General features: G+C 40.6%; 2 protein-coding genes across 9 annotated transcripts in view; one reads left to right on the forward strand and one right to left on the reverse strand.

The window, feature by feature from the left end:
• The window catches only part of pear1 (platelet endothelial aggregation receptor 1), a 30,793-nt gene extending 26,706 nt beyond the window's left edge, over window positions 1-4,087 (forward strand). Inside the window, exon 22 of the mRNA XM_037073322.1 lies at window positions 318-4,087. Coding sequence (XP_036929217.1) covers window positions 318-457 — 140 coding nt within the window. The 3' untranslated portion in view covers window positions 458-4,087. The remainder of the gene's footprint in view (window positions 1-317) is intronic.
• Window positions 4,088-4,462: 375 nt separating this feature from the next.
• Window positions 4,463-20,721, reverse strand: part of lmna (lamin A) — a 42,226-nt gene continuing 25,967 nt past the window's right edge. For all 8 annotated transcript variants that reach the window (XM_037073328.1, XM_037073327.1, XM_037073329.1 and 5 more), the window contains 11 exons: window positions 14,010-14,166; window positions 13,206-13,331; window positions 12,322-12,492; window positions 11,271-11,396; window positions 10,836-11,056; window positions 9,163-9,478; window positions 8,792-8,899; window positions 8,234-8,353; window positions 8,080-8,142; window positions 7,804-7,974; window positions 4,463-5,765 (listed from right to left, as the gene is read on the reverse strand). In XM_037073328.1, coding sequence (XP_036929223.1) covers window positions 5,730-5,765; window positions 7,804-7,974; window positions 8,080-8,142; window positions 8,234-8,353; window positions 8,792-8,899; window positions 9,163-9,478; window positions 10,836-11,056; window positions 11,271-11,396; window positions 12,322-12,492; window positions 13,206-13,331; window positions 14,010-14,166 — 1,615 coding nt within the window. In that variant the 3' untranslated portion in view covers window positions 4,463-5,729. The remainder of the gene's footprint in view (window positions 5,766-7,803; window positions 7,975-8,079; window positions 8,143-8,233; window positions 8,354-8,791; window positions 8,900-9,162; window positions 9,479-10,835; window positions 11,057-11,270; window positions 11,397-12,321; window positions 12,493-13,205; window positions 13,332-14,009; window positions 14,167-20,721) is intronic.

A 20,721-nucleotide genomic window follows, 5' to 3' on the forward strand; every position in this document is an offset into this window, starting at 1 on the left:
TGCACTTTGTACCACAAAGCAACTGAGCCACTGAACGACATCAATGGAGGCAATTTGTGAGCTTATATGCAGCTTTGGACCCATAATTTCATTTTTTTTTTAAATGCAAAGACAGATATATATACTGTTCCCACTGAAATCATGACCCACACCACAATCACAGTATCTGTCATTAGTGCAGCCCCACTTGATTCCACACAGCACACAGGTGTAACACAGGAAAGTGTAAATCAGAGACAATCCAGCTGTTACAACTTACAGGAATATAATAAGAACCGTTTATTCTTAACGTCTGTGTTTCATGTTTTGCCCTACAGAGCGTCAGAGCTCCCTCGGTCACGCTCCACCAGAGGACCCCCAGAGCCACTACGACCTCCCTGTCAACAGCCACATCCCGGGACACTACGACCTGCCGCCCGTCCGCCGCCCCCCCTCCCCCAGGAGAACACCTCAGTGACGGTCAGAGCGAGTCCCCTCCTCCTGACTTTGGGGATGAATTTAAGCCCGTTCTCGCAAAAACAAAGAGCAAACTTTCAGCTCTCCTCTGACAATCAGAGCAGCAGTGAGGCTCCTGTCACACTGAGTTGTTTACAGTGGATGGTTCCCCCCCCCCCCCACCCTCTTCGACTCAACACCGCCCCTCTGTGGGCCAAAGTGGTACTCGCTTCACCGTGACAGACTTGTCATCCAGACAGGCTGTGGTGAGGAAGGCAGGACTGTGGCGACGCCAGCGGGGCTTCAGCTGCGCTCACCTCCCATGGGAAAAACACTCCCGAAGATCTTTACGGTTAAAAGCAGCCACATGGGAATGTTCATGTGTTTGAACTCATCCAAACGGGCTCCAGTCGAAATTTTCCAAATATTTCGCCTGCTGCCGATCAGCTGTTTAAATTTCCCCCCTTTTATCAGAATTCAAAATTTCTAGTCTGCTTTTTCAAACTGCAGTTGCAAACTCTTTAAACAGGCGGCTGTGGATGAAGTCTTCACAGCTGGACTTTCTCTTTGGAAAACCTTGTCAACTTTAAAAAAAAAAAAAAAAAAAGGAAAAGAGACAAAGGTCATCGAGTAGTGTCTTTTGTCTGAGACACATTGTTAAAAAACCTTCTTTCTCTATTGTTGATCTGCTGCGTTCAGGAACAGCAGCACCAAAGATTTGTTTACAACCTGAAGGCAAAAACAGACGTTCTTTTTTATAAGATACTTCATATCACTGACTCCCAAAGGTGGCATTCAGAAACACAATGATACACGTGTCCCCTGTTTGTCTAAAGAATTGTGGCTCACTTATTGCTGCTGTTAGAAGAAAAACTTTGTAAATATAGAAATGAATATATTTTTAGCTTCACAGTAAGAAGAAAAACAGCCTTTTTTTTTTAAGATGATCGTGTTTTTAAGGGGTTTTACGTGATGTATCTGGACACTGACAAATACCAAAAGCTCTTACAAACCAAATTAAAGCAGCATATTGAATGTCAATGCAGTGTCCTACAGAAACTTTGTGTCATATTTAAAGGGCTGGTTCACTCAAAAAAGAAAAAAAACATTTTTTCATTACATAATGGTCCAGTGTGTAGGATTTATTAGTTAGATATTAGCGTGTAATCACCTCAAAGTTAGAATCGATGCGTTTTATATCTATAGAGGGAGCCCGTCCTCTTCCTCAGAGAAACAAATCACCTGAAAAGAAAGCCTTTCACGTACGTAGGGGTCACTGTGGGTTCTCATCAGTGTAAAAAAATACATTAAAGTTGAGTAAAGATATCTTGTTAAATATTACTTTGGTAAAAGTGAAAGTCCCCAATAGGAATAGCAGTTTTGTACAAATTAAAGTATATTTTACATTCCATATTCAGCATTAAGATAATCAGAATCAGAGTTCTGATTTTATCCAATTGCTGTTGAGATAAATTAATTTAATGTGCTACAATATTTGCGTCTAACATGTTGTAAGGTGGAAGTACGAAGTATCTAATAAATGGACACAGTGTAGTAAAGTACCTCAAAATATGGTTTTAGTGCAGCACTTGGGTGAATTAATTTAATTTAATTCCATCAACGGCTGTCCCACATGCTGGGAAGGGGAAGGGGTGAGGTGAGGGGTATTCAGTTGGTTGCAGTCTGCAACCTTACCTCATTTAAATCCTACAAACTGGACCTTTAAAAGAGTTCTCCTTCAATTTTATCATTGCATTCCTGTATCAATCTGAACTCATGCGATGTCTTTTTAATTCCATGCTTCCTTGTCTAAACTTTGTGCCTACATTACCCACAATGCAACTAGACCGCCAGCAATTATGACAGACTTTGATGCATTATAATATTAGCAGCTAATACAGCCTAAATCAGAGATAAAGCGCGGGCTACACAGGTGTCAGATGTGGTATTTTTACTTTTTGTACTGACACTGACTCAGGTGACATCACACGAGGCAGTTTATCAGACGTCCCACAGCTCCTTCTGAAGCCTCAAAACATTTTACACAAGAGTTTTGTTTTTTTTTAAAGACTTTTGAACACTTCACTGTCATACACACATGCTGATATTCACTTTCATCAACGGTTCTGACTGAAACTACTTTGTATTGCAACATATTCCCAATGAATCCTGTTCAGTGTACTCAATTATCCCAAGAAACAGGAACAGCGTTTCTGCAAAGACACGTTCTTTCTAAACAATTTTTAATGTTTAGAGCATGCAAATTACAGTCGCCTCTTTTTTATTGCGTTGAGGCAGAAATAAGATATTTTGAAAAAAAAAAATGGAACATTTAAAACCAAACTATCTGTAGCTCTGCTTCCATCAACATATTTATACACATTTTGAAGCATCACATTAGAAAAGGTTGATGGACACTGCAACATTTCAGAAACCATTTTCAATTCTCACAAAAAAGATTTTCTGCTCACTTTAGAATTAAATGGTTTTTTCCCCCATTTTTCAAATAACTTTAATGGGTGAATTGGCTTTTGAATTATCCATTTGGCCTAAACTGCATTTAAAAACTGCGTCAAACATTGCAGCGAAGCCCTACATTTAGTTTCAACATTATTTTTTTCTAAATTGTATTTTATCATCCTGTCTTGCCTCTGAATCATTTTAAAAACACTATAATGTGTCTGTTTGGCATCACATTTGGATCACATTGTCCCGTCAGTAAGATGTTATAAACCCTGTGTACCAGAAAGAATGTACATTGTGCTTTAAGTGCTTTAGTTGTGTGTAGAGCTTCAGCTTTTTGTTGCTGTTGTTGTTCATGTATGGCCATATATTTTTGAATGTAACCATGGGAACATGTGTATATAATGTAAATAAAAATGGCTGCACTTTTCACCAGTGGCTTTGAGTGACAATGTTCAACATGAAGAAAAAAAACCACAGCAGTCAGTCACAAGAAAAAAAAATAAGAAATTTACTCATTATTTTAGAAAAGAAAAGAGAAAATTAAATCATATGAAGTGAATGCGTTCCATGTTACAGTTACAGCATCATTTTGACAGAAAATAACACAAATCCAACTTCAAGCTAATTAGAACTGTAGCATAAAGTCTCATAAAAAGAAATCCCTTTCTGTAACACTTTTAATCCTTAAGTCCTTCAAATGATTCATGAGGCCTCCGTCGAGGCTTTAACAGGGAGGTCAGGGTCTCACAAAGGCCCTTCAAGAGGTTTTGACACGTAGAGCACGTCTGTTGCTTTAATCAGATTTTGGTTTCTTCATTAATTAGAACTAACATTGCATACAAATGTTAAAGAGAAACTGTTTCTTAAGGAAACACTAAAAACAAGAAGAACCGCTGCAAAACAAGTTTCTTTCTGCTTAATCATCAGTCAGACGAGCCTCTGTGAAACCTCGACCACACCCCGAAATGATCTTTTCTCTGAGGGATGATTAGTTTATAGTTGCATACATTACACAGTTAAACACAGTAATCATCTCCTTACATTGAATGTGCAATTTTCTTATAAATCTGTCATAAAGGCCAAATACTAAACATCTTTGGAGCTGGCCGTGGACTTTTTTAAGGCACTTTGGGGACCATAGTGAAAAAAACTGAAATCTGAATATGCAAAAAAAAAAAAAAAAGAATGTGGCAAAAAAATACTGTCTATTCAGTACAATAGAAAAGAAATACCAAAAAATAAGCTATCAAGTATTTTCCTTAGATGCTTTCCACTGGAGTATAAATGACTTAAGCTGCCAGACTACAGTACAAATCTACCTGCTGTGCATATTTGGCGACAACTTCAATAAAAGCAATTGCATAAAGTCACAACGTGTACAAAAGAAAACCCACAATCTTATAAGACAAAAAAAAAAAAAAATCATGCCTGGGCATTTTGCAAAGCCAGCGAGCTTAGAGCGAAGAGGAGAAAAAAAAAAAAAGCCCTTATGACCAGTTCTTAGGAGCAACACAAAGGACAGCTGACAGTCACAAGACTGTGATACGAGGCATGTGTGCAAAGAACAGTGATTGTTGATGGTGGTTTAAGTCCCAAAAGGCACATTTGTGTTTTCTTAATCTGTAAAAAATCTTGTTAAAATGTTTCCACTGTTAGTAGCAGCAACACTCTTTATTAAAATAGTGTTGATTTTTTTTTAGTGAGGCTTAGAAATCCTATAAATATAAACTGTATATGACGACAAGTTTGTCAGTAAAGACGCAAAACATTGTACTTGTTCCTGATCAGGTAGAAAACAAATTCTATGTCATCCTATCGTCACAACAAAAATCTTTGGAATTCCTTTTTTTTTTTTTTTTTTTAAATAAAGCATTTAAATGTACGTCAAACTGAGATACACAAGTGACCCACTTATCTGGAAACATTCAACTTATCCAGCAAACAATTCAAAGCAAATAATTCCACATGTTCAAAAACATAACCAAATACATTTCTCTGGGGTCAAGCTGAAAAAATATATTCATCTCAAATAATAATTGTTTCTCTGTGTGCACCACAGCTGCCCGACCATACGATCCAACTCACACATACTGTAGAAAATGTACACATTTGTCTAAGGCTACGATGAGTAAAACAACCTGCTGAACACCCTGAGCTTACAGCACTTTGGCTTTCTTTGGAGACGTTTCCAACATAGTAAAAAAAAGAAATCAAATTTATCCTTTCTGTAGTGTACAGCCCGTACAATACTGTTCCAACAAAAAAAAAAAAAGGAAAAAGGATTCTAAATTTCAATTGTAAACATCACTTAAATAAAGATTTGATCTATGTGATGGGCAACAAACATGATAAACAAACATTGTCCTGTCGTCTGTGTGGCTGTGGAGACCTACTCCTGACAGGGTTCACTAGCTGTGCGTGTTGAGTGTTGACAGCTTGGCCATTAAATGTGAAACCCCAGCTCGGATCGAAGCACAAGCACTGGTCAATGAAGCTCTTTGTGTCTGCGTGTGTGTATAGTGTGTGTGTGTGTGTGTAGTGTGTGTGTATATGTGCAAGAAGAGCAGGATACAATATAAGCATTAGCACGGCACACATGCAATAACATAACTTGAATATACAAAAAAAAAAAATTGAATATGAAAAGAATCCTGTGCCCTCTGCCTGAAAAAAAACCCCTCCAAAGCAAAAATCGAACCCTCAGATTAATGTGAACACAAAATAAGACGAGGTCATATAAAAAAAAAAAATAATAATAAGACAAACTTCCCAATGGTAGAAAATGTTTCTCCTCTGTGGGCCACAGGAGGTGAGGCACTGTCTGGTTGTTACATGACGGAGCAGTTCTCCGGGTTGGTGCGGCCCTGAAGGAGGAAACGACACGGTGGAAGAAAAATAAGACGAGCTGGACGTTCACACACCGAACCAGACACACTAACTGGGTTAACAGCGAGCTCTGAGTCACCGGTTAGCTGCTCTATTCGGTCTGATATATTTTCTTTTAATGAAAAGTAAAACACAATCAAGAGGAAAACACAATGCATTTATTTTGGAAAACCCTGATTGTGCAATTCAGTAAAATCTAATGTTTTATTTAAAAGGAGCTCGCTGAAGAAATTTCAATCAGAGGAAAAAAAAAAAAAAACATCTTCATGGACTGATTCCTTTTTATGCCTAAACAAACAAAGTAAATTACTTATGACTGAATAAACAAACTGACCTTAAAACGACAACACAATTTCACACTGTTTTACTTTGTTTATATGCGGCGGACCCTGCCACCTTTTTCTAGCTTCGAACTGTTTTCTGGGGACCTTATTTTCCTCTGAGAACAGCCTGTTTATTCACTTATTTGTTTTATTACCTCATTAATATTGTAAATATAAAAATTCCGAGTCTGAATTTCTTCTCCAAAACTGAAATATTGCTGTTGACAAAGCTCTTTGCAAGCTTTAATGTTTGGTTTCTTTAATGTGAAACAGAAAGTTAAAGAGATTTTAATCTAAATAAATGTCTGTAAAGTCGCTCTCCATTTCTAAAAAGGATTACACACGGGTGACGTGAGCCTCTGGCCCACTGATCAAAGTGATCATCTTCAGTTTCCGGAACATAATGATGCAGTTTAGTACTACATGTGAAGACATTTTTTAAAAAGCACTGAAGTCCAATTAATTCATCCCAGTTAATTAGTGGTGCAGTGAACTGTGCACAGCTGGTGTGCCGAACATGCAAATATGAAAAAAGTGTCTACGAATGAACATTCAGTTCTCCATGAATAAGAGTTTCTAATAATAAATTAGGAAAACTAAATATGTGATTGGGTTTGAATTGAGTCCTTTTCAGGAAACATTCCAGAGAAATTCTTTGGAAATTACAGACCTGTTGCCAGTTTTTTTTAATACTAAAGGTTTGACTGGTTAAACATCCGTCATCTCTGGAAAATCTGATCTTTTTGCACTCAAATCAACGCTGAGAAGTGAAGGAACAAATTATTTTACTTCCAAGTCAGACAGAGCAATTTGACCTTACATATATATATTTTAGAAGTCTCCTTAAAAGCACTTCTTTATCGTTCAATCTGGGCGCAAAATTAATCATCACAATATTTCTGATCAAATACTTTGATACTGATAATTCTGACTATTGGTACTTTCAGAAAATATTAACAGTGAAATTAACTGCACAAAAAGACAAAACTTATCCTATATCACAATATAATGATATCCAAAACTTCGAGGACGTACAGTCTCATTTCATAATAACGATATAATAATGATGTCCAGCCGACTCCCAGCAGCATCAGATGGAGGCTCAGTGGGTCAAAGCATGTTGGAAACACACAACAGTTCCCGTAAGAATGATTCACAATATTATCCAATCGTACAAACATCTCACACTCCTTCTCTGTTCGCTGCAAATGTATAACAGAGTTAAATATGATGCGATAGAGATATTCTGTCATTTTTAGGATTGTTTAACCATCTGATTCTCTGGTGAAGTGAAGCTGCTCGGTGGTGTTTTCACTTCTGATTGTTGTGAATTCTCTCAGTCAAACTTTAAGTTTACAGCTGTGGGATTTCCTCTGTTACCTTCACATTACATACACCATGTTGTTTGTGTATTGCTGTTACAAATTATGCAACATGGCTTTGTTGTTTCCACTGTCATTGATGATTTCATTTACATCTAATTGAAACGTCAATACCGTCCTAACGTCAGTAGCACATACAAATACGGGAGAAATATAAATCTAAATCAGGTTTCCTGTAACTACAGAAGTTGTTGTTATTATCAAATAGGAATAAAATTGTCGGTTTTGTCATAATATATGAAACAGTAACGTCCTGCCTAACGCTGTGTGATTCCAGATGTTCATGTTGTAGCACAGTAACTGTACGGTACCTTTCTGGGCTCGTTGGTGCCCATGAAGAAGGAATGTCCCACGAGGCCTTCAGGTAGACCCCCACTGCTGCAGACACCGCCGCGGTCCGATGGCTGCCCGCAGGAGTCGCAGATCACCTTGCGGCTCCTCAGGTTGTACTCGTTGTCTGCGCCGCTTGTGCTGTGAGCTCCCTGCAGGGGGCGACACACAACAGGGTGAGTCACTTCACACTGCTGCTCGACTGTGAGTAATGTTGCTCCTGCTGCATTATGTATGGTGTTTTATGGGGGATTTACCATGTCATCATCGTCATCATCGTCGTGGAACAGCGTGCGAGTCACTTTCCTCATGGCCATTTCCTGATGGAGAATAAAACCACAAGACGATTTGAGTGATTACAGTCACAAGGAATAGAAATTCAAACTCAAAGAAGCACAGAGGAAGTCAGACCTCTCCGTTGGCGTTGATGAGGCTGGTCGCCAGAAGGTCGCCGGTGCCCCAGGAGTTCTGGTTCTTCCACACCAGGTCAGTGGGAGGGTTGTGGGTGGCATTTCCAGATGCAGCCCAGATCTGCAGAGGTCAAAGGTCAGAGTTTAAGAGAGATCCCAAACTTACAGAAAAAGGAGGCTTGAAGGTTGAAAGGTGCAGAAAAGGTGTGCAAGTCTAAATCAATCAGGAGGCTGTTGGGCCCGGTTTTATTGCTTCCTTCTTTAAACATCCATTTTTGCTAGCTTGTGGTCTTCTTTCCCGCATTTTGGCATATCTGTACTTATCTCGGCACATTATTGCCTGTCAATCTGTAAATAAGTCTCAAGATATTGGCAGGAATGTGTAATGTTTCACCTCGAGGTGCGAGCTCATGCACACAACACAAACAAAACGAGCTCCCGCTCACTAAAATTCTTGTGTCAAAGAACTACTGTTGGTTAAAAAAATAAACAAACTAACAAATGCAACCAACAATCACATTAACAATAAAGTGTAAAATCACGACTGAGTGTAACTTACAGTGACAGTTCCTCCGGCCTTCAGAGTGAACTTGTGGGGAAACTTGTAGACGATGGGGGTCCCACTGCCTACTTGTCTCTTCACCTGCCAGTTGCTCAGAGATTGGTCCTGCAGGACAGAAATGTGAAGAGAGAACATTTAAAAACAAAAAATGATATTTTCTCCAGCCTGAAAAAAAGGTTTAACACACCAAAAAGGTGTAGGTTACAGATAAATATGCCTGTCCTTCTTAGAATATATACTCTGGTATGAAAAGTAATATATACCGGTTAACTAGATTGTGATTTATATCAAAGTGAACAACATCAAGCCAGTTTTGCTGTCTGAAATCACCTTAAACCAGGTTAAAGTGTTTGAAAAGCTTCTCTCACCTCGTCGGCCTTGTTGCTCAGACGGACGTACTTGCCCTCCAGGTCGACCTCGTCCACAGTGATGCGTCCGTTGGCTGAGGCGTGCTGGCTAATGCGAGTCTTGGTGACGGTGCCCCCCACCATGCTGGAGGTCTCGCTGTCGTTGTCATTGAGGCGGCGCTTCTTGCTGCTGGCCGTGCCGGAAGAGTTGCGGCTGCTGGAGGCGGTGGCGGCGGTGGAGGCGGACTGGAGCAGGCGGCTGGTGTGGCTGTGGCTTGAGCCGGAGGTCCGCGTCACCATGACCTTGGTGGGTGGAGGGCTGGGTGACAGACGCAGCCTGAGGAGAGAGGGAGGAAGAGATTCAGATGATAGAAAGAGACCAGAGCAGTTAGTGTGACACAGATACAGTCTCACATTGTTTTTGAATCTCGCCCTCACTGTTCTATGACTCTCACCCAGTGATTGGCTGATTGACAAAGAGCCTCGAACCAGAACTGATCTACGAAAAACTGCCTCTGCTGTTGCTGCAGCAGCCGCCGAGAAAAAACTACATCAACCTTTCAGTGACTTCAAACAACCCATATTATGGAAAATTACATTTGATTATAAAGCAATTTTAAAGAGTTTGTAAAATGTGTTTAAATATTGTGACAACGTTAAGCTGCAGGAGAGAGAAAGCAAACAAATGTAGCAATGAAACAATATGTTGATATTATCTATATATATTTAAACTGTTATATAATACACAAGTCTAAGTCTTTCAAAACATATGCACACACAGCTCTGTTTATAGTACACTGGGTCTAACCAGCTAAAGAGAAAAATACAGTCAGGTCAGAAATATTTGGCCACCTGAATGTGATTGTTGACCTTTTTATTCCAAAACCGCGAGCATTAATCTGAAGCCATGAAGCCTCGGCTCCTCTGGGTTTAAAGCTTTCCATTCTGGCTGCACGATAAGGTGGAAAAATCATTTTGCAATTATTTCGATGGATACTGCAGTTGCTACATGATTGGTGATCATTCAATTCAATTTTCCGTTTCACTAAAAAAAACTAATACAATCATAATTGTTGAGGTCTGAACCAAACAAACATGTTTTTGTTTTTTTTTTTACATCATACATTTTGTTATAATCCTTATTTTTTTCCACACACACTCGACATTTTCTGTGATTTGGATTTTTCCCTGGGCCGTATTATGATTTTGGTAATATTGTTGATAAATTGTGCAGCCTTTCTTTCCACCAGGTTTTTGAGCTTGACTGCAGGGATTTGATCCTATTTATCCACAGGAGCGACCGTGAGGTCCAGTGCTGATGTTGGATGTTCAGGTCTGGCTCACAGTCGTCGTGCTAGCTCGTCCCAAAGGTGTCAGATGGGGTTTGAGGTCAGGGCCAACACTCTGATGGATCTGGCTTTGTGCACACAGACTCCTCACCAGATTGTTGTTACAGGGTTGGAAGTGCACCATTTTCTTAAATATCATTTAAAGGGTAATTAACGGGCCCAAACTATGGACAGGGATGTTGCATTTAAGCCTGAAATGTCTGAATTCAATCGCTTATTTTTTCTGATCTGTGCTTGCAGTCAGGATGTTTGTAGTCCGTCTTGTCAGTGACTCCTCCCTCCCTCTAACACCTTGTCGACCTTTAGCAATCCAGTGATCTACCTTCTGCTTCACAACCAGCTCACCTCTCTTCCTCTCCCTCCAGCAGCTTCCTATAAGCATTAATCTCCATGTCCAGGGCCAGTTTGATGTCCAGCAGCTCCTGGTACTCGTCCAGCTGCTGCAGCATCCGAGCTCGGATTTCGGCAATCTCCTGCTCTTTATCCTCCAGCCGCCGCCGCGACAGGTCCCGCTCCCTCGACAGAGCCTCCTCCAGCTCCCGCACCTTGGACTCGCTCGCTGACAGCTGATTTAGAAGGAACACACACGCTAAAGGTTAGTCAATTAAGACAACAATTCAAACACTGCTAGTCTGCCCGATGAGTCGGGTGAGGCTTAAATGAATCAATCGTGCTTAGAGGTGAAGAAAAACAGTTATTGGCCTGACAGACCAGCAGACGGACATCAAACCACTGACAGATAGTGTGACTGACAGACTGTATGAGTGTTTGCGTGCTTACCTGTTTCTGCAGCATGCTGAGCTGGCCCGACATGCCCTCCAGTCGAACACGGGTCTGCTGAAGCTCTTCGTGAGCAGCTCCCACCAAGTGGCTATTCCTGTCAGCTGAGTGACGGGCGTTCTCCAGCTGACACACAGAGAGACGGTACAGTCAGCCACCAGCACCGGTTTACTACAGAGAACCGCCTGAACTAAAACTGTCTGACACAAAGATCACCAATGCAGAGTTGTGGCTTTCTCTATTTCATCAGACTTCATTTAATCAACAAAGTTTATTAACTTGTTTGAAGACCAAATGCCACTAAAGAAACAGCTCTTTAGCCTGTTGCTTCTTGCAATCATTTCTTTTGCACTCTCTTCTATTAAGTTAACTCGTTAAGAAAGAGTTATTTCAAAAGTAGATTTTCACTGATGGTCTACAGAGTGGAGTAAAACTTTAATGTTCCTATGAGGCAATTTACTTCACAGAGAGTGGTCATACATAAATACATAATACATCAGCCACATACACAAGATAATATCCACATCACTCACACCATCACCAGAGATCATGGAGGTAGTTTGTTTTAAAAGCCAATGGAATAAAAGATAATCTGTATCCATTTGTGCTGCCCTTTGGGAGATTTAACCTCCACCCTGATGGAAGCAGCTGGAACTCAACGTAGAAAATAGTCTCTGCCTTTAGAGATACAGATGCTGAAGGTCATTAAACAAACTGCAGTTTAACAATGGTTTCAAATAAACATTTTATCATGAGAGTTGTCTTTTGAAATTGTATTCATACTTTGGTTGAGGACATCAGTAAATACAAAAAGACCTTCAGAGATGAGAGATCACTGTTAAATACTGTTTGCGAGTATAAATTCACTTTAAACTGACTGATATGTAATTTTTAGCGTAATCTTTTATTATAGATAAAGATTTACTATCATAACATCCAACAGTAACCGTTCACCTCTGTCTTGTTATTATAGTTGTGGTGTGGCCTCTGAGTTAGAGCGATTTTTAAAATGTCCTGTGTAGTTAATGTCCCAAGTTATTGCTATACGCACCTTAGAGTTGAAGGTCTTCTCCACCTCCTCCTTGTAGAGGTGGAGCTGTTCCTCGTGTTGGGTTCGCATCTCGACCAGCGCCTCGGCCAGCTTGCTCTCATAGTCCAGCTGCCGCCCGCTGTCCAGCTCCACCATGCGAGACTCGTGGCGGCGCTTGGACTCACGCATCTCCTACAGACACAGACGGGGTGGAGGTTAGGAGGCTCAGAGCACTTGTTTCAAGCTTCATGGATTTGCCTAGTTTGACTGATGATATTGATGAGAGGCTGATTTCCTCGAAATCGACTTAATTACTTTATTAAGCTACAAAAACAGTCGTTTGTATTGATGGCTGGTTTTATTTTCTTCCAGGCACTTTGAACAATTATAAGACTCCACCTGTAGACACCTGTTATAGTCGATGAACTTAATTGCATTGATTAGTCAGTCGCTGTGCAGTAATTACTTGTTTAGAAGAACAGAGCTCTAACAGAGAAATCTACCTCTCTGTTGACCTTTGAGCAACTCCTAATTAGTTCATTTACATTTAGAAAACAAGTCTGTTCGATGCATCATTGGCCAGGACTCGACCAGGAGCAGAAAATTATGAAAACTAGGATTTAATTATAGTAAAAAAGTGAAATCTAACAATTTAATTTAGACCTTGTAAATACTTCTACTTGTACTTGCACTGTGTTTTATTAGTCATGTGAAAACGAACTCAAAATAAATATCAAATAATAAAAGAGGAGAAACGAGAAGCAAAAAGATCTGCATCAGGAATGCAATCAAACAAGTAGGTGGTTGGAAGAGAATCAATATCCTTTGGAGAAGATGAAAAGTAGGACAGATGTCTTAGAAAAATAAAAAACAGAAATAGAAGTGTTAAGGTGAAGAGTGGGAACCTCGTTGTAGATGTTCTTCTGGAACTCCAGTTCCTCCTTCAGGGTCTGCAGGCGATTCTCGGCGTCCACTCTCCTCAGCATCTCATCCTGCAGCTGCCTCTTGGCATCAGCTAAGTTACCTTCCAACTGGGAGGGAGGGAGGAGGAGGAGAAGCAGAGAGAAGATGAAGAGGGAAACGTTTTCTAATGGAGGCATGTAAGAGAGAGAAAAAAAAAAATCACACACATCTCTCTGTGTGATCTGTGCAGCGTTGGCTGAGCTATGAACCCTGAAGCAAGATCCTGCAGTTCCTCCGAGTGGCCAGTAGGTGGAGCAAGGCCATAACTGTATCTACAGCAGTCTTGTGGTAAAATTCATTGATAAAACAAACAACGGAGAACGCAACCTTGTCTGCCTCGCCACCTTGTCCTCATTCATAATCAGCTGCCTGGAGGGCTTAAATAAAATGACTTCTTCTGCTGTTATATCTCTGTGCTTCAGAGGTGGAGGAAGCTCGCACACTGAGACAATCATTTTAAATCTCAGTCTCTGTGGATTTGCGCTCCAATTACTGACTGATGGCAACCAAAGATCGTAAACTTTTTCCTTTACTGCAATCATTGCAAGTATTTAAAAGTCAATCCAATGTAAACAGTGACAGGGCCACAATGTTTCCTGTTTATAATCTAGAGTTACGTGTCATGGTGAAGACATCCTCTGTGAGCCGACATGATTCTAACATTAGTGTTAATGTGAGAACGGGTTTCTATTTCCTCTGAGCAACACGTGCCCTTCCTGCCGTCGACTACCTTCAGGTGTTTTTACCTTGGCCAGCTGGGCCTTGAGGTCCTTCACCTCAGCCTCCAGGGCTCGCTTCTCCCCCATGGCAGTGGAGAGGGAGGCATCTTTAGAGTTGAGCAGGGCCTCCAGGTCCCTCAGCCGGGCCAGAGCCGCCTCCAGGTCACTCTCCTTTTTAGTGTTCCTGTAACAACACCAGACAGAGAAGATGTGGACGTTAGGTTCATGTCCCTTCAATAAGGGATGTGTCACTATGACCCGCTACTGTATCCGTCTCTCATATGTAGGTATACAGTCCTCCAGATGTTTCAGGTACAGACCCCAACACATGTCACTTCATGGTGATTTTAACAGTTTTTCAAGTCAAAAAGGAAAACTGTCTTCTCTCATTCTATAATAATACATCACAATTTATTGATTGGTTTGATTTATCAGCAGTGTCACAGGTAGGAGTTGGTGGAAAGTTACAACATTTGCCTCTGAATCGTGGTGGAGCAAAAGTATAAAGCAGCAGAAAAGGTAAAGCAGTTTGATATGTGAGTAAGCGTACTTATTTCACATCTCTGCTGGATTTTTAATTGTGGACTCTTCCTCTCTGTTAAAACAGCTCGCCTGTGTGTTTCAGGACTGTTCTCTTCGAGATGTTGCATAATTTTGCTGTTTTTGACTTTGCACCATGGACACAGATGATTCGGCCTCTTCGGAGCCGCTTCATTCACCTCATGTTGCCTTACATCAAAGTGCTGACCGCTAGACTTCTGCTGAACGTCTATATACACGATTGATTTTTGTTTTATTGCGTTATGTAAAGCACTTTGAAATGCCGCTGTGTTGAAGTTGGTCTGAATCTGACGGTATCCAGCATTTGATACAGCTCCTGTTTGCATCTGCATCAAAGTTTATCGAGTTGTAAGTCACATGGGGTTATTCATTCTATCATTTTTATTTTTTTTTAAAAAAGAAACACATCAGAGAAATACAGGTTCCTTTGATCCCCTCTGACTAACGACTAAGAACAGGATGTTAAGACAAACTTGCGCTGTAGGCTCATCCTTTAACCAATTTAAACAAAAAAAACAAAAAAATCAGTGGCTCTGTGCTCAGCTCACCTCGTACATTAAGTGCTGCAGAGGAAATCATAAAATTCTCCTGCTGACATTAATGAGAACCTGTTCCTGTATTTCTTCTCAAAGTGAAACTGGATGAACTGTGTGTAACTGTGCCGCAGTGACACAAGTTGTGGATGACACAAACTGTACCACTGTACGGTGCAGTGAGAGCAGCAGTTGTCCACTGTTGATGTGATCTGAACTCCGGCCAACACATCAACATGCTGCTATTAGCCTTCCGTACAGAGCAAGAGCCCATTAAACTCTCTCTCCGAGGGAAGCTGTGTTGAATTAAGAGAATTCACGTTTGTTGCGCATGTGCCTGTGCATGGGTGCTCCGCCTCTCCTTTCACATCTCTACAGAAACCAATTTAGAGTTCTGGTTGGGGGAAAAAAAGAAAAAAAAAAACTTGGATACAGGCATGGAAAAACAATACATGCCCAGCAGAAGATGAAGAGAGCGGAGGGGAGAGGGGGAGGTTGTTATCCGTATAGGTGGTTCATGCACAGCGAGAAGGAAATGGGCTCCCTGTTATTCTATTTGTGCCTGTGGGCTAGTTCTTCATTGTCATTAATAATGGCCATCTGCTGGGGGAGATGGCTTCCAGGCTGCTCACACAGACCTCGGAGTCCTCCGGTCACTGCCAGCCGGGCGCGAGGACGGGCTTCACAATGAACTCAGACGCAGCTAAATAAAGTTACTCGGCAGCAGAGTAATGAGTGACTGCAGAGATCGAGTCCATTCATAAGCTATTACCTCAGAAGTGAAAGTGTCATTTATTGGTTTATGATACAGAAATCAATTTCTATTATGGCGTTCAATAAACACTAATAAGGCTTTAGACAAGCCTGAAATTGCAATTCTGCCTCCTGAAAAGAGCCGGGACAAAGAGCCGAGATGAACTGGTGGAAAAGCAGAACTTGCACTGAGGCCGGCTGCGTCAGGGACCCAAACTGAATGAGTCTTTTATGTCCAAAAAAAAAAAAAGGTTGAAATTAAATCCAGAGAAAACATATCTATGATGCTTCACAGATGCATGATCAGGCCTCAGAGATACTTGAATGGGTAATTATATAAAAGCCTTCCAGACAACTCATTGTTCAGATAAAAGAAAAAAAAAAAAAAAAGGAAGAAAGGAAAAAAGGAAGAGTTACAGCCCAGTGGGTCCAAATCAAATCATGGCCGACCATGCACACAAACACACACACACAACACACCCCAGAAGCACTGGGACACACTTGATCAGACATGTACTCTAAAAGTTACAATGGAGCACATGCAGTCAGGTGCTAGTTCATTAGGTACATGCAGCTAAAACAATAAATCCGACCTTCATGAAGGTTATGATGTGATCACTTTTTGTTGAAGCTGTCTTACTGTCACTTTGTAAGGTTGTGGTTTGTGATTATCCTCTCGACATGTGTATCTAATGTTTGGTTTACAAATCACTGTTTCTTCCTCAGTCTACCTAGACCTAGATAAGATTTCCTTCATACTTTAATTAAGGCATACATCAAAATTCTAAATGTTATGTGTCTCTCTTTTTTGCAGAAAAAAAGTCTAATTACCACATTAAAAAGCCTAAAAGTGGTAACCACTCCGTCTCCCTCATTAAGAATTCCAGAATATATGAATATTAAAATGTTTTTCATATCACAAGTTGAACCAGGGACCAACCACTTACAGCGTTTTCAATGGAAAACGGATGGCTGTTGTATGACACATCCCGCCCCCTTCCAACAGAAGCCAACCGTTTGATTAATCACAGCTGAACTGAAAACGTATCAGCCAATCAGGTTGTTGCACACGGGCGCACAGCTCCAGACAGTTTCAACTGATTTTGTGCGGCTGCAGATGGAGAGGGATCTAACCTTAATGCACAGGATTATCAAGAAACGTGAGGTTATTAAAACAGGTGCTCTGGTAGGACGAGCCGATGACATCACATCACGAGCCATTAAAGACGTTGCTGTCGTGAAGTACAACTTTGAAAAAAAAAAAGCATTTTCTTTTTAATTTGGACAGAAGTGACCAAACCTTTTGAAGCAGTTGCAGTTCTGGCTCTCTCCTCATACATTTAGACAGGGACCTGGACCTGTTAGCCTGAAATTACCGCCCAAGATCGTTGCCAAGATGGCTGCCGAGTGGCGAGAGTTGCCTAAATAGACTCTGGTTTAACTTCTGAACACAAGATGTTTCTGAAGACTTCAAATTCCACATCACACTTGTGTATGCTGAATAATGGACCAGAACTGCTTTCCAGTCTATTTCATATCACAAACCATGCAATATGGCCCAAAAATATGGCTCCTAAAAATCAAACTTTTCAGTGAGCACAGAGAAACACTTTAGCAATGAATGTAAAAACAGCCTCTGCACATATATCATTCTACACAAAGGAACAAGAGGAAAAACCTTTTTTTTATAAACTTGCAATGAGGTGTTTACATTCTTTGGTAACTCAACAATGACCTTTTCCAGAGCCTTTAACCAAATTTAAATGACCAGATGTTTGCACCAGATGTTCGTACATTCCTTCTCTACAGCAAAGCACATATTCATATTCATAAACTTCCCCAGTCGTTAAAACTGTCTTCAACAGTATCATTTAACAGCTGGTTGTAAAGGCCCTGCTCAGAGACATATTGTTTGACTGCACTTCAGTGATTAACTGATATGTCTCCTTTGAAGCATACACTCAGTTGCAAGTTTACTAGGTACACCAAGCTAAAATAATAAATCCTTCCTTCATGAGGGTTACAGTATTCAGACATAACGTTCAGATTTAAAGAGGCTGCAGTTTGTTGCTGTTGAGTTGTATTGCAATTAGCCCCACTCCATGAGATTTAATATTTGAGTAATTTACAGACAACGTTGGTGAGTCACGCTGTTAGCCAAATGATCTGTGAGTCATGCATCATCCTCCAAGCTTGTGCAGACACACTGCGACAGTCTGATAAGCTGTGAGGAAATTCAAAAATACAGGACAGGTTACAGTTTGCCCCTGAATAAACACTTAAGCTCATAATTACCCAAGAGGAACTGATGTTAGTGTGACTATTATCGGTAACAATGCTAATATCTATGCTACTGCTATTCATGCTAATACCTCATGCTATTGCTATTCATGCTAATACCCCATGCTATTGCTATTCATGTTAATATCCATGCTAGCACACCCCAATGCTAATATACATATTGTTGCTATACATGCTAGTGTCCATCTTTTGTCATCCATGTTAACAACCATGCTATTGCTATCATGCTAACATCCATGCCAATATCCCTGCTACCACTGCCCATGCTATTGCTATCCATGTTAAAATCCATGCTAGCACAACCCAATACTAATATCCATGCTGTTGCTATACATGCTAGTATCAATATTTTGTTAGCCATGCTAACAACCATGCTATTGCTATCATGCTAATATCCATGACATCACCATCCATGCTAACATCCATGCCAATATCCATGCTACCACTGCCCATGCTATTGCTATTCATGTTAATATCCATGCTAGCACAACCCAATGCTAATATCCATATTGTTGCTATACATACTAATATCCATCTATTGTTATCCACGCTAACAACCATGCTATTCCTGTCCATGTTAATATCCATGCCATCACCATCCATGCTAATAATGTTGATCTTGCTAAAACAGCAGCCTGGTTGAGTCGATAATTGAGTTTGTCCATCTTTTTCAAAAAGGTGACGTTAACCTTTACAAAGCAAGTAACACTGGCTGGACTGGGGCTTTAAACTGACAGGTGTGTCTATTATTTTGTCCATCCTGTTTATATCAATGAGTATAGGCTTGGTGACAGAAGTATCTCTCTCTCCATACATACTGAATACACCTTTCTACAAGCGTTCCGGTTCTTCTGCTGCCATACAGGAATGTGAATCTTAACAACCCAGCTGTAAAGGTACTTAAGATTATGGCTGTAAACGCACAGAGAAAAACATGAATGTTTCAAGAACACACAAGTACGTACATATACACACCGACACCTACAAACATTCCCTGAATTCTTGAACTTCCACAGACTTGAGCCTAACAGAGCCGCCCTATCAAAACACGTGAGCCATCAATACGTGTCAAAGACGGCAACGAGACAGGCAGAGAAGTGGAGTAAACCGAGGCGTGACTACTGCTGTAAAATGTTTTAATGACTATTATCTTTTCGTGACGATTAAAGGATAATAGTGTTTAACCACCTCTGGCCCGGTCCTGTTCCCTCAGGCTTGTGTAACTCTCTGGGTGTGATGAAAACCACTTTTCCAAGGCTGCTGCTGTTATTGTGGAACATTTCACATTCACCACAATGCTGCTCATTAACATATTATGGACTTTAATTATAAAACAGCAAAAACGAGCCCTTAATGAGAGAGAGAGAGACGTGTTTTCTGTCTAACTGACTGGGTTGTAAAGTGTAAGCATTAGTGTTGTGTACACCACACACATTTTTCTCATTTGTATACAACTTAATATACACATTATTTAAAACTGTACAGCTCTTTGTCTAGACATTAATACTTTTCTCAGTGAAACATTTTAACAGTCTGATTCTGGGGGAAGATGAATGCTTGTTAGTGTGGCTGGCTGTGACATTCTGGAGCGCTAATGGGCCCAGTGGATCAGCTCCAACAGTGACTTAATGGACAGTGGTGGGTTTGGTATAGTGACATGCTGTTTTACTTGTACTCACTTCATACACAGATATGATGGCAGGGCAGAGTGTTTCCATACAGCAGGGTAACATGTACAAGTGACACAATAACAGTGCTAATATTTATTTATTATGCAAGGATAACATTTACCATGTTCACAGTCTTAGTTTAGTGTGCTAGCATGTTACATTTGCTAATTATCACTAGCACAAAGCAAAGCCTTCATTACTTAAAGGATAACGCCACCAGTTTTACGCATTAAAGTGTGTTTACATGTATTGGGGAGTACAACTGCATATTTGGAAAACAGTGGTTTAAAGTCCTTTATTGCTCCAGAGGAAGCTGCATGCCTCCAGTGAAGTCTCTCAGTGGCTGTTGCACTGTGGGTAATGTAAGCACTAGGTTTTGTAAAGTAGTGAACTGGTCGAAAATTACACTCATTACACTACAACACTGTTGGACTCAGGTTGAACTGTATGAAAAGAAATTATAAATATCAATTCAGCAGAGGCAGAAATATCATCTCTTTTGCCCTTTTCAAAACCTGCTGCCTACATTACCCACAGTTCACCAGCCAGTGACATCACCAGAGGCAGTTTAACAGATTACATGCAGCGTCTTTTGTAGCCACAAAAGGCTTCACACTTTTTCTTCCCCACCTTCAGTAGTGCTCTGCAGGACCTGTTAACACACTTTAATGAGTCAGACTGGTGGAGTTTGACCAGATGATGATGCTAGATTAAAAAAACGTCAACAAAAATGGACACGACTGTCTGTACAAGCTTCATGATAATCCATCCCGCAGTTGTAAAAACAATGCAATCAAAGCTGTTCAAAATTGTCAGCCTCATGGTGACATGAGAGAGAAAGTCAGGTGATCACCTGAGTCATGACATCATCCTCTGGGAAACATGACTATGTGAATGTTTTTCCCGAGGCAGTAACAGTTT

Source organism: Acanthopagrus latus, chromosome 17, assembly GCF_904848185.1.
Source record: "Acanthopagrus latus isolate v.2019 chromosome 17, fAcaLat1.1, whole genome shotgun sequence".
Lineage (NCBI taxonomy): Eukaryota > Metazoa > Chordata > Actinopteri > Spariformes > Sparidae > Acanthopagrus > Acanthopagrus latus.